The following is a 14,549-nucleotide window of genomic DNA, read 5'->3' as shown; positions in this document are numbered from 1 at the left end:
CTGGGGGTGGGGAAGGATAATTGAGAAGGTCCCGCCCTGATGTCCAATGACATAGTGCCTGCCTCTGAGGCTGAATTAGGACAGCAGAGAATGCCCCTCTGCACTTCCTACCACCAGCAACAAAAGCAGTCAAAGAAGAATGTATTTGAGTGGCTCACAAGTCCTACAGATGTTCAACATTCTTCATTAGGGAAATGCAAATTAAAATGTCAATGATACCACTGCACACTTCTTAGAATGGCTAAAATTTAAAAGATTTTTTTTTTTTTACAATCCCAGTGCTGGCAGGAATCTGACCCAATCATCACTCTCACACACTGCCCATGTAAACTCAAAACTGGACAGTTTGTCAGTTTCTCATAAAGTTGAATGCACACTTGCCACCTTGCCCAGCAATCCCACTCTAAGTATTTAGCCAAGTTAAATGAAAACATATGTTCACACACAAAAAAACCACTTTACATGAATGTTTATAGTGGTTTTACTCATAGCCACCAAAACTGGAAGAAACTCAACTGTCCCTTAACTGGGGAATGGATAAACGGTAGTACATCCATTCAATGAAACACTACTCAGCAATAAAAAAGGAACAATGCATGTAACAGCACGGTTGAATCTCAGACGCATTATGCTAAGTGTAAGAAGCCAAAAACAAAAGGTTACATACAAGATGGTTCTATTTATACAATACTAGTAGCCCGTTTGCACGAAAATTCGTGCAATAGACCTTCATTCACCTGGCTGCCTGCACCAGTTTTCTGCCGGCACCGGGGACCCAGGCCTTGGCTGTGGCCACCGCCTTCTGCCTTTTTCAGGGTCGGGGCTTGGCCCCGGGCAGTGGCCTTGGGCTCGGCCGCACCCAACATCCCTGCTAAGGATCGCAGGAGCCGACCCCCAGTGGTTTCCTGCGATCCTTGCAGGCTCCCCGCTGGTGCCCAAGGCCGGGAAAGCCTCCGCCCCAGGCTTTCCCGGCCTTGGGCTCGCTGCACCCAGCGTCCCTGCTACGGATCCGGGATCCGGATCGTAGGAGCCGACCCCCAGTGGTTTCCTGCGATCGGTGCAGGCTCCCCACTGGTGCCCAAGGCCCGGAAAGCCTCCGCCCCAGGCTTTCCCGGCCTTGGGCTCGCCGCACCCAGCGTCCCTGCTACGGATCCGGGATCCGGATCATAGGAGCCGACCCCCAGTGGTTTCCTGCAATCCGTGCAGGCTGCCCGCTGGTGCCCAAGGCCGGGAAAGCCTCTGCCCCAGGCTTTCCTGGCCTTGGGCTCGGCCGCACCCAGCATCCCTGCTACCGATCGCAGGAGCCGACCCCCAGTGGTTTCCTGCGATCGGTGCAGGCTCCCCTCTGGTGCCCAAGGCCGGGAAAGCCTCCGGCCCGAGGCTTTCCCGGCCTTGGGCTCCGCCACACCCCAAAGTCCCTGCAACGGTTTCCTGGTGGGCGTGGCTTGGTTGGTGGGCGTGGCTTCGGCGTAGCGAAGGTACGGTCAATTTGCATATTTGTCTATTATAAGGTAAGATTCTTGTAAAGGGAAAACTTATAGGGACAGAGAACTGACCAGGAGTTTCCAGACATGATTCTGTATATAATAACTGAGGAGGCTAACCCCTATTTTGTAAAACTACTGTTTGAAATTCTCTGATATTTTTTAGACAGCCCCTTATTCTGAAAAATAAAAAAATAATAATAACAGTAACTTTGCTTTCTAGCCTGCTTGAATAATAAGGAAGATAAACTTAGCTGTCTGACCTTGTAGGCCAGAGACTAGATACGCCCATACTCTCATGCCACGCCAGATGCATTTTTTTAAAATTTCTTTATTGATTAAGGTATCACATATTTGTCCTCATCCCCCTCATTCCCATCCCAAACCCCTCCCACGCATGCCCCCACCCCCCTGTTGTCCGTGACCACTGGACTGGTTAGGCTCATATGCAGATGCATTTTTTAATTGGATAGAACTGTGTTGTTTTCAAGGCCACAAGCTTCCAACGAGATAACCACTAAGCACACATAGGGCTGGCTCTTTAATAAAAAGAAAACTTCTGCTTATTTGCTCTGCTTAGAATTTGAATTCATTTTTCTCTAAGCCCACCCGACTCCAAACTCTCCAAGCGTTGCTTGTTTTTGTTTGTTTGTTTGTTTGTTTGTTTGTTTTTCCGGTCTTCTTCAACATAAGGACTGAACTAGTCGGAGAATATCAGCACCTTCAGAAAAGTGTTAGGAACGAATCAAGTCATCATGTCTGCTGAGTGGTATGAAAACCAGTTTCTGCCCCGCTCTGGGTCACAGTTCTATGATCCAGGTAAAGGCCTAACGAAATTCCAACAGGCTCGTGGGCACCGAGAGAAAATCTGAACGCCGGTCAAAACAAGAGAGGCCCTTCCCTCCGCGGCACCTGGGCTGACTGGGAGCCTCCCCATTCCCCACAGGTTAGCAATGCAGCCGCGCCGAGTGCGGCGGGCCGCTCCGCGCTGGGCCCCAGAGCGCGCCCCGGGGGTGCAGAGCCCGCGGCTGCGACACGGGACGTGGGCGGGCGCGGCTGCCGGGCCCTCCGGGCGGTGCGCGCGGAGCCGGCGACCGGGACCGGCGGGCGGGCGGGCAGGCCTGGCGCCGGCGCTCGCTGCCTGGCGGCGGCCGGTGTGAGCGCTGCCGCTCCGGGGCCTCCCAGGGCGGTGGGCCCCGCCGCCCGCCGCGCGATGGCGAGGCTGCGGGATTGCCTGCCCCGCCTGATGTCCGCGATCCGGTCCCTGCTCTTCTGGTCCCTGGTCTACGGCTACGGCGGGCTCTGCGCCTCCGTCCACCTGCTCAAACTTTTGTGGAGCGTCGGCACGGGCCCCGCGCAGACCTTCCGGCGGGGCGCGCGGGAGCACCCGCCCCCGGGCTTGAACGACCCCTCCCTGGGGACCCACTGCTACGTGCGCGTCAAGGTGAAGGCCGGCGCCGGCGCGGCGGGGCGGGAGGGAACGGGGCGCGCGGGAGAGCAGAGGGCTGGGGGCTGCTCCTGCCCTGACGCCCGGCCCAGCGTCCCCTGGGGTCTCGGGGCTCGCAGGGCGCGCGGCGGGGACGACCCAGATGCCAAAGGGAGGCAAGAGGGGCGAGGTGTGGCCGCAGAGGGGTCGGGACTGTGTGTGTTTACGTTCCCTGTTTCTTGTGTGTGTGTTGGGGGAGGGGGATGAGGAAGAGAGAGAGAATAGGTTAAGTGGGAAGGGGAAGCTGTCTCCCCTCCCCTCTTTGCCCTTTAGAGCTCAGATCGGCTGCAGGGAAGTGTTCCAGGTGGCGCCCTAAGGTCTCAGGAGTCTGTCCTTGCCCAAATTATAGAATAAGAGAGCAAATAGAATAAGTCGTTGGAAATCAGGAGTTTATTCAGATCAGCAGAATGGAACATTCACAGAGGACCTAAGCAGCATGCAGTCATCAATAAGTGGTGTATGTTGGTGGAGAAGGAAGCCAACTAATGAACTTAGAGACCAGAGGAGTGGAGTTAAAAGGAAGTGCCTGCCATGCGTGCAGACTCATCCATGTCCACGCATGTCCCAGGGCTTCTCACAGCCACGAGGTTCTATTCCCTGCGGCTTCAGGCGGGGCCCTTTGCGATGCACCCTACAGTTTGACTCGCAGGCCTTTCGAAACCAGCTTCAAAGGAGGGGACACGTGTGTCACCCCGTGGAGGATTCCTATTAGGAGCTAGATTATCCAGCAGCTGGAGTGCAGAAGACCCAGGGATATGTCTCTCTTACCTTTATTCAGCCCATGATATGATCATTAAAGAGTTCAGATTTGTGGAACAACAACAACCAAAAAGACCAGTGTCTGGCCCCAGCCGGTTTGGCTCAGTGGATAGAGCAGCGGCTGTGGACCAAAGGGTCCCAGGTTCCACCCTGGTCAAGGGCATGTACCTTGGTTGCAGGCTCCTTCCCTGCCCGGGCCCTGGTCCTCATGCAGGAGGCAGCCAATTAGTGTGCCTCTCACATCGATGTTTCTCTCTGTCTTTTCCTCTCTCTTCCACTCTCTCTAAAAATCAATGGAAAAATATCCTCGGGTGAAGATTAAAAAAAAAAAAAAAAAGACCAGTGTCTGGCACATGGTAAGTGCAGTAATTTGTTCACTAAACTCAATCAAGTGCCCACAGTATTTTATCTTCCAAGACTCACCACCAAGAAAAGAAGTTACTGACCTAGCAAGGCATTCTGCAGTTGAGGGCAAAGTCAGATTTAAAGTCAGATTTACTCTCTTCATTCAACATGCGGAGAAAAAGTAGTGTAAAACTCATCTGAAATGCCTCAGAATGCCATTCTTCTCACTGGCCATCTAAAGAGTTTCCCAGAGCCGAAACCGGTTTGGCTCAGTGGATAGAGCGTCGGCCTGCGGACTCAAGGGTCCCAGGTTCGATTCCGGTCAAGGGCATGTACCTTGGTTGCGGGCACATCCCCGGTAGGGGGTGTGCAGGAGGCAGCTGATCGATGTTTCTCTCTCGTCGATGTTTCTGACTCTCTATCCCTCTCTCTTCCTCTCTGTAAAAAATCAATAAAATATATTAAAGAGTTTCCCAGAGACACAGACCAAGGAATGGAAGAACATTGTCCTGGTAGGTTCCAGCCACAGCCCTCCTCCTAACCGATGTCATGATCTGTGTTAACATCTTTGGACCTCAGTTTCTAAGACTGCAAAAATGATGGGGTTGGGTTAGATGCCTTTTAAGATTTTTTCACATCTGAAAACCCAAGTACTTGGGTAACCTGATATAATACCAGTGTCTGTGCCCAGCTTTTGGCTCTTGCTTTCTTTCCTCACTTCTTTATGAGTTTTTATTTCTCTATTGCTTTTTTCCTCCACTTTTCTCTCTTCAGTTTGCTTTGTATTCACTGTATTCCTGTCTCATTCCTATGCTTTTTATTTCCCTGGCAGTCTTGTCTCCCACATGCAGAGTGAAGTCTTGAGCACTCAGAGTGTTCTGCTATTACAAATACACAGATATGACATGAGGAGCAAGCTGCATGCTACTCTCAACTTAAAATAAAAATGGGGGAAGGAGAGGACTAAAAATAAGGAAAGAAGGTGTGAATTATATAACTGATGGCATAGCTCTTGACGGGCAAGCTGAGAAAAGTACTTGACCAGGGGGTAAACATGGCAGGAATATAAATTCAAATCAGAATTATTTACACATCCTATAGAATTTGAATGAGATGAGATGTGACACAGCAGTAAAATGAAAGTCACAAATTGTGACATTGTTTCAGAAGCTGGTAATATTTAAACTGACTTTGTAAGTAGAAGAAGGGAAGGTACTATAAAGGGAATGTTGACAAAGTAAATCTGTCAATTCATCCTACTGATAAATCATAAAGTTTTTTTCTCTTTGAAAATTAATAATATTTATTTTATTCGTTTTTTAAAGGTGTTTTGTGTTGTTAATCCTCAACACAAAAATATTTTTCCATTGATTTTTAGAGAGAGGGAATAGGAGGGGGAGACAGAGCAAGAGAGAGAGACACACGATGTGAGAGAAACACATCGATTGGTTGCCTCCTGCATGTACCCACCCAGGTCCTGGGATCCAACCTGCAACCAAGGTACATGCCCTTGGACCGGAATCGAACCCAGGACCATTCATTCTGCGGGCCGATGCTCTATCCACTGAGCCAAACTGGCTATGGAATTTTTATTTCTTGATATTAAAAATAATGCAAGTGAGTGTGTTTTTTTATGAAATGGAAATACTAATTGTACTACTTTAACAACACAAATCATGACTGAAACTTCGTGTTTTCTACTGCAGGATTCTGGGTTAAGATTTCATTATGTTGCTGCTGGAGAAAGAGGCAAACCACTTATGCTGCTACTTCATGGATTTCCAGAATTCTGGTAAACTTACAAATTTAACTCTTTTTTTTTTTTTAGCATTAAATACTTTGCTTATCAGAGTGCCATACATACAGGGACTTTATTAATAAACTAGAAGCCTGGTGCACAAATTCGTGCATGGGTGTGGTCCCTCAGGGGGGCTTGCAGGGATCAGGCCTCAGCTCGCGCCCCCCAGCCCCACCTGGCATCCTGCCGTGGCCTGGCGCTGCCCCCTCATCTGCTCCACTATCCCACCTGCTGGGCGATCCATCAGGGCTGCCCCCCCCCCGGCCCCCGCCTGGCTCCCTCAACGCCTGGGAGCCATGTAGTGGCCCTGCCCCCTGCCACCTCAGCTAGTCACTGTCTGCGGGGTAATCGGGCCTCCATTCACACCCACCTTGGCCTGGCGCTGCCCGCTCACCTGTTCTGCCATGCTGCCACGGTCCCGCTCTCATTGGGGCCCATCGGGACTAGCAGCACCTCCACTGCCCCCTGCTGCCAGCGTTGCTGACGAGTGCTATGTTCCGCGCACGTCATAGTGAGCAGTTGAATTCCTGGTCGAACAATTTGCATATTAGGCTTTTATCATATAGGACGCGTTGAGGATGCTAGTGCACTAGGCATTGAAGAAAAGAATGGAGGATGGCAAAAAACCATTCTTCCAAAGCAAAAAGTCTATGGATGCCTTTTCCTGAGATTTTCCCCACATAAAGATTTTTCTCCACTCTGGATTTACCTGCATAAATAAACATAAGTTATTTCCTTGTTAAATTTTTATTTTCTTTCATCTGGAGACAATTGGGTGGTAAATAGCCCGTGCAAATCAACATGTGTATGTAGGTTCAGCTAGAGGAGTGCTTGACATGATTGACTCACAATAAAATGTAAGTCTGAAGCATTAGTCAAATCTGCATAAAGTAACATGGGCAGTGACTTCTGCCTCAGTCACTTACTTGCTGCATCATTAAAAAAAATATATTCTGAGTTGATGCCAGCAATTTCTTTGAGTCGTCTTCATCACCAGCTGTATGGAATGCGTTTGTCATTATTCAAGTGCATAGGCAAATGAGGGCTCTTCATACGCACAGCTGAGCACAGAGGCTGATGACGACAGCCTGTCCTCTGTTGTGAAGGGGAAGGATAGTCTACATCTGAAAATGGCTAGCCTGGGAAACCAGAAACCCTCCTTACATTAAAAGTAATAACTAGGAAAGAGGTTTTTTAAAAATGGTTCTCTGCTATTCCCAAAAGCTACCAGAAAAAAAAAATGTGGGTGAAAATAGTTTATTTTGTTTATCCTACCTAATAATAGACAAATATGCAAATTGACCTCACCTTCGCTACGCCAAGCCATGCCCACCAGCCAAGCCACACCCACCAACCAATCAGGACGAGTATGCAAATTACCCCAACAAATATGGCGGCTAATTTGCATATCAAGACAGCTTAGAAAGAAGCCAAGAGCTGCAGAAGGGAGCAAAGCTGCGGAGAAGCAAGCAAGCCGGGGGGAGGAGAAGGGAGGAGCGGGGCGGGGCCGGGGGAGAAGGGAAAAGCAGGCGGGCTGGCCGAGAAGGGAGAAAAGCAGGCGGGCTGGCAGAGAAGGCGGGGCAGGGGACAAGGGAGGAGAGCAGGCAGGGCGGGGTAGAGTGCAGCAGGAAACCCTATTGCAGGATTTTTTCTGCAACGGGAACGCTAGTTTATAATATTTCCAGGAGTTAATGATCTTGCAATATGTCTCATTCTTGTATCAAAGGGGTTGTTTTTGTTTTAATCATATGAATCACTGATGTGATTTCTTTTTCAGTTTGAAGTGTAAATCAATTATGTTTTATTTATGAACTCTGGGAAGATTACATTTAAAAATTATTCTTTTGCAGTTTATTAAAATAGCAGTTGTGCTATTGTTTGACCCCATTCACTGATAATGGCAATAGTTAAGTTTATTTGTAAGGCTATTTTAATTATTAATATGATAATGCATGTATTATGTTTGCATAGTATCTAATACAATTTTAAATGTAAAATATTGTGAGATTATAAACATTATCTTGAATCAAATTTCTACCTTGAAATCTCTAATTAAGTGAATTCTGAATGAAGACACAGATACTTAAGATATTAAAACAATGCACATTTTAACAGGGGCGCTGGGTGAAATGGTGAAGGGATTAAGAAGTGTAGATTGGGCCTTGGCCCGTGTGGCTCAGTGGGTTGAAGTGTATTCCCGTAACCAAAGGTGTGGGCCCGTGGTGAGAATGATGTAGATGGTAGCTCTTTTTATTATATAGCAGATGACAGGGTGTAAGGTAATTGGGCTGGAAAATTGGGTAATAGTCAAATCTTGGAGGTTTTGTCTGCCAGAGGAGTTTGAACTTCACATATGAGTAATAAGGTGTCGAGAAAATATTTTAAGTGGGGAAATTACATGAGAGAGTGTGTGGTTTTGCTACATCACTTTGGTTTCATAGAAGAAAGAACCAAAGGGAATGACGTGGACTCAGACCAATCAATAGGCTGTTACATCAGTGGAGGCCTGAATTAAGATCATGTTAGCAAGGATGGGCAGAAAAGGTGATTAATTAAATATTTAAGAGAGCTTAAATCTGCAGAACTTTATTGATTAGGTACAAAGACATAAAAAATTAATTCAAAATTTTAAGTAAAGCTAATGAGAAAATAATAATATCATATGTGTTGACAGATGAGTATCTTAACTAAACAAACTGCTTCATTTGTTTGTTACAACCCAGAGGCAAGATTAACAATATTGCCCAGCTGGCATGGCTCAGTGGTTGAGTGTCAACCTATGAAACAGAAGGTCATGGGTTCGATTTCCAGTCAGGGCACATGCCCAGGTTGCCTGCTCGATCTCCAGTGTGGGACTTGCAGGAGACAGCCGATCAATGATTCTCTCTCATCATTGATGTTTCTGTCTCTCTCTCCCTCCCTTCCTCTCTGAAATCAATAAAAATATATTTAAAAGAAAAGATTAACAATATTACTATGGCCTAGCTAAGAAAGATACCTTTATTAACATTTTCAAATCCATCTTAATTGGTAAATCTACAAAATCTATTTTGTAGATTTTCATGAATCATAGATCAAAGATTCTGTATCCATTCATAATTCCAAATATGTGTCTGATACCCTTCCTGATAATGTCTGTTGATGAAAAGTGGTTGATTTGCTTCATTGATCTTATTGCTTTGTATCATATCACATTGCAGTCCCTCTCTCACTACACTAATAATAAGAGAAAGATGCAAATTGACCGTACCTTCATGACGCCCAACAGCCAATCAAGAGTGAGTATGCAAATTAACCCAACAAAGATGGCAAGTTAATTTGCATACGCAGGTGCCGAGTGGCCGGGGGTGGGGCAGGACGACCACTCCAGGCCTCTGGGCAGTGTGGGAAGGTGGAAAGGCAGCTCTGGGCCGGAGTGAAGGCAGTGCTGGCAGCCAGGGGAAGGAAGGCCCATTCTTGCATGAATCTTCATGCATCGGGCCTCTAGTTGGTTTATAATCTCACTTGCCTATTGTACTCCAAAAATCTTTTCAGACAATAATCTCCCATTTGACTTGTGTCAGATAATTTTACACTGTGTTTTTATGAACAGATGTGCATGCAAATCGTTAATGCATATTCTGAGTTCCATAACATAGTGAATTACTTTGAAAAATTTGTCTTTTTTTTTTTTTGTTATCCAAAATGATTTTGCTTATTGGAAGAAGAAAAGCTCATAGATCTCTGTATTTAAATTAATTCTGCTGTTCTATGATCTAGCACAAAGGGAATACCTGCCCAACAGAGGCCTCAGAATGTGGCTATCACAAAATATGGCCATTTTAATTGGTCAGCGCTGGTGCCATTTTGATTGTTAAATGTTTTTAATATCATGCTTGCTTGTACTCATGGTGTAGGATCTTCTCCACAGAAGAATTTTGTTTTAGCAAGAAGAGGTTTATTTTAACCAGTTGTTTTTTTGGATTCTTTAAGTCATAATCTGTCTGTAATCTTCAGACTTTTTCACTCATAAGTAAACTGTTATTACTAAAAAACACTGAGCCCTATCTGACAGTGGAGTAAGATGAGTAACATCTACTTTTTAAGCAAATAGATTTTCATCTTATACATTTTTTTAGAGAAGCAAATGGTTCTGCAATAACAGAAGTATTTATAGATATATATTCCCTGATAGCTGCACATATTATTTAAGAAAAGCTTAGAAAATTGATTTCTTAAGTGCAGATATAACTACATTGCTTTTAATATCTGGTATTTTGTAGTTCCTGTAAATATTGGCCCTTTGTTACACCCCACTGGAGCTGGTAAAAAAATAAAATAATTTTAATAAAGAATGTCAGTTCTCCCTTCTCAAACAGGTCTCTTCTTTCCTGCTTATACTAAGCTCTACAACCTTTCTCGCGATAAGGAGTTTCTTATAGTTTTCCACTTAGAAAATCTATAATGTTACTATTTGTATTAGTCACTGTGGTATATTTAATGTTCCTTACATCCTGCAGGTATTCTTGGCGTCACCAGCTAAGGGAGTTTAAAAGTGAATACCGAGTTGTGGCGCTGGATTTGAGAGGCTATGGAGAAACAGACGCTCCCATTCATCGAGAGAGTTATAAACTGGACTGTCTAATTACAGATATAAAGGATGTTTTAGACTCCTTAGGTGGGTTACTTTAAAAAAAAATAGTATTAATTCTTTTTAAGGGACTACGATTCAAGAAATTGTGAAGTGATAACCTAATTCCTTGGGAGGATGCCTTTTTCACCTACCTGGGTTGTTATCTGGATCCTGTTACTATGGTTTGGGGTTCCAGATCAAAATGCTTACTCAGGGAATTTAAAATAACACATCCAGAATAATTATTCAGTCCACTAGCCAAAAATTACTTTCAAAATTTGTTTGTTTTTTTTGTGTGTTTTTTTCAAAATTTGTTTTTACAAACAGACCTAATGTTAAGTTACTATTTATTATTTTCAGGACTAAATGTTGGAAGTTTGAGTCTTATACTAAACAAAAATTGGTCTTCAGAACCCACACCTAAACATTCATTTAAAAATGTTACAAGATGTGGAAGCACTTGCATTATCTTACTTGTATTGATCAGCTAGTGTCACAGTAATATTGTATAACAAACCACCCCAAACTCAATGACATACTGCCATACGCGTTTATTCCTGTGCTCTTGAATCTGAAGATCAACTGTAGGCTGGACACCTCTGGTTTTTTTTCCTCAGGCTGGCATGTAGGTCCAGCTGGGAGTAGCTCCTCACTGTGAGTTGGGCTAAAGGGGAGTAGCTACCTGAGGAAGCTCTTTTCCTAGCAGTGGCAGAAATGGTAAGAGGGTGCGCTCAGCTGCACACACATATTTCAGGTCACTGCTATCAGCCTATTGGCCAAAGCAAGTCATGCGGCTGAGCCCACAGTCAAGTCATACACCTGTCGCAGGAACAAAGCAAATCACACAGTCCAGTCTACCATCAACGGGGCAGCAAAGTACATTTCTTCTATGGCAGTGGGGACCATGGAAGAGTAAATGTTTTTTTAACGTCAATCTAATCCACTGCATCCCTTTCGACTACAGCCCACCTGTTACCATCAGTGTGTTAATGGTGACAATATAGTGAGAAACCCATGAAATCAAATTAAAGTCCCTTTCTACAATAATCTAATGAGACCATAGCTCAAGCCATATTTTTATTTTATTTTATTTTTTATATACTTTTATTGATTTCAGAGAGGAAGGGAGAAGGAGAGAGAAAGAAACATCAGTGATGAGAAAGAATCATTGATTGGCTGCCCCCTGCACGCCTCCTACTGAGGATCGAGCCTGCAACCTGGGCATGTGCCCTTGATCGGAATCGAACCCAGGACCCTTCAGTCTGCAGGCCAATGCTCTATCCACTGAGCCAAACCAGCTAGGGCCTAGCCAATATTTTTAGAGGAGAAAAAAATGGATGAGTCTGGGGGTATCAAAGCAGTGTTACCATTTAGTCTGATTATAATAAAATAGACTCAGAGACACAGATTTCCAACAGCCAGATTTCATTCATATTTTTAGACCTGGCTTAAGTTTGTCAATGTACAATTTTCTAGGCAAATCAATAATATAAACAAGATGTTTCTCTGTGTGTGTATGTGCATGCTTGTTAGTATAGTGGTGGGATGTTAAAAAATACTTATTTGAAAAAATTAATTTGAAGTACTGTAGAAATAAATTACAAATTAATCTTATCCATCCATACAAAGGAAATCCTGTAGGAAATCACTACTAATCAGTATTTTAACCTAATTCAAATAACTGTAATGATTACATGAAATGAAACTTGTATGTACTTAGTACTATAATTAAGACTTTCCACTAATTCACTTTGACTTCACAGTCCCAAATTAGTGATGTTTTACTGTTTTGAGTTGTAACATTGAATTTGGCAAATTAGGGAGAAAATGATGCTTCTTTGAAATAAAGATTTACCAGTTGGACATAGGTGGGACATTTAGGTTTTTACTGTAATTAGAAATTCTCCAACATTCAAAAATAACTCAGATAATTTTGTTTATAACCTAATTATATGTGCTCTTAATCATGGTGTCCAAACTATTTCAGATTAAAATATATTAATATTCCTAGGACAGATTCTGAATTTGTACTAAGTCTAGAGTGGAGCTTGGGCACCTCAATTTTCTAAAAAGTTACCTAGGTGATGCAGATGTACCTACAGGTTTTGAAAATACCAAACTCAGAGCCTGCACAAAGTGGATGAATAATTAGGGTAGCATAGTGAAAAGATTCGTTTCAGAAGTGAACCTATTTTATGTGAGTTAATGATGAGCCCACCTGTTTCTTTTCAATGACGTCAATATTTATTTCTTGATTACAGGTTATAGCAAATGTGTTCTTATTGGGCACGACTGGGGGGGCATGATTGCCTGGCTAATTGCCATCTGTTATCCTGAAATGGTGATGAAGCTTATTGTTATTAACTTCCCTCATCCAAATGTATTTACAGGTGAGCTTAAATTTTCATTATGAATTGCCAACATAACAATTCACTATTGCCACTGACACTCTGGATTAAAAACAGCAAAATTTGATTAACATATTTTTTTAAATTAACATAATATTTTAAAAATTAAATGGCTAAAATATATTAGCACATGACAATATGCTTTAAATATTTAATATTTAGAGTCTAAGAAACGGTAGCTTCATGTTTGCTTGCATAATTTTATTTTTAGAAAATATTTTACAGCTAACTTGGGGAGGGATAAAGGAGGAGATGCAGTAACACTACTTGGATGGTAATGGATTTTGACAGCCTAGAAATAAGTTCTCCTCTTGCCTGACAGCTTTGGCTATTAGGAATGGCAACATTTTTTAAAACAGCAGATCTCAAATTTTGGTCTCAGGATTCCTTTATATCTTAAAAGTTATTAAAGACCCATTGAGCTTTTGTTTAGATGGGTTATATCTATCAATGTTCCCTGTATTGGAAATTTAAAATGAGACTTTGAAAAATGTATGTGTGAAATTATCTAAAAAACAATAACTCCAGTACATGTTAACATAGAAAACATTTTAATGAAAACTAACTACATCTTTCAAAACAAAATTTTAGTGAGAATAGTGTCATTGTTTTACATATTTGCAAACCTCTTTAATTTTTGGCTTAATAAAAGGCAGCTGCATTCTCAGATCTGCTTCTGCATTCAATCTGTTGCAATATGTTGTTTGAATTGAAGGATATGGAGAAATCTGGTCTCACACAGATTTGTAATTGAAAAAGGCTGGAATATTTTAATAGCCTTTTCAGAGAATTGTGGATTTTCTTCTTTACCACTACATCAACTCAAAAATCGGTGGTTCCTTAAAGGTTAGTAACAATGTGAAATCTGATGTCAGATTAATGAACTTTTTGTGCTCTGTTATGTTAAAATCCATTGGTATCTCTATCACTTTGAATGGATTTTTCATCATGCATTGGAAGATAGTGGTTGAGTTATTTAGATCTTCCATAATTTGACACATTTCATTATATGATATCAAAGACTCATATTCATTAATATTACCCCAATTTCTATTTTTTACAAAGCCATTAAGTGTTCCAAAGCCATCAAGCTCACAGCAGCAGATACAAGTTTCCAAAATTCTAATTTTCAGTTGAAAGCTTGAATTTTATCATTGGCAGCAAATACTGCCGATGGTTTCCCCTCAAGTGAAAGGCTTGCTCTGTTCATGTTCAAGAGTCAATCTGCCACATGCCCAGGTCTGACTGTTAATAGTTTGCTAGCCATTCTTTCAGGTAAAAATGATGTTCCGTAAAAAATGCAGCCAATTCCACTTATAGAGGTGCTTTTCTTTAAGGCAGCCACTGGATTTGGGTGTGCAACAGAACTGCTTTGTGTGTACACTCTATTTCATCACAATGTTAAAAAGACAAGTACTCAAAGGTGGAAATGTAATAAAGTTAATAATTTTTGCTGTTTCATCAAGGGCATTCCTAAGTGAAACTGGCATTTAGTTTTATGTATTTATTTGCTTATTGCAAGTGTGTGGTAGTGAAGAATACGATGACTGCTAGTACTGTTTCGTGTCACTGCCTTGATTTGTGCACAGGCAGCAATGGTTCTACCTGCCATGGCTTTTGTATGATCAGTGCAAATGGCAACCAAATGCGAAAAGCT

At 43.0% G+C, this 14,549-nt stretch overlaps 1 protein-coding gene across 1 annotated transcript in view; it reads left to right on the top strand.

The window, feature by feature from the left end:
- Positions 1-2,621: 2,621 nt before the first annotated feature.
- EPHX4 (epoxide hydrolase 4) overlaps positions 2,622-14,549 on the top strand; it is a gene marked incomplete at its 3' end in the record, with an annotated part of 29,648 nt that continues 17,720 nt past the window's right edge. Inside the window, exons 1-4 of the mRNA XM_079778020.1 lie at positions 2,622-2,928; positions 5,781-5,866; positions 10,372-10,529; positions 12,746-12,874. Coding sequence (XP_079634146.1) covers positions 2,698-2,928; positions 5,781-5,866; positions 10,372-10,529; positions 12,746-12,874 — 604 coding nt within the window. The 5' untranslated portion in view covers positions 2,622-2,697. The remainder of the gene's footprint in view (positions 2,929-5,780; positions 5,867-10,371; positions 10,530-12,745; positions 12,875-14,549) is intronic.

This window comes from Cnephaeus nilssonii (assembly GCF_951640355.1).
Source record: "Cnephaeus nilssonii genome assembly, chromosome: 7".
Taxonomy (NCBI): domain Eukaryota; kingdom Metazoa; phylum Chordata; class Mammalia; order Chiroptera; family Vespertilionidae; genus Cnephaeus; species Cnephaeus nilssonii.
This window is presented reverse-complemented; position numbering and strand designations above follow the sequence as displayed.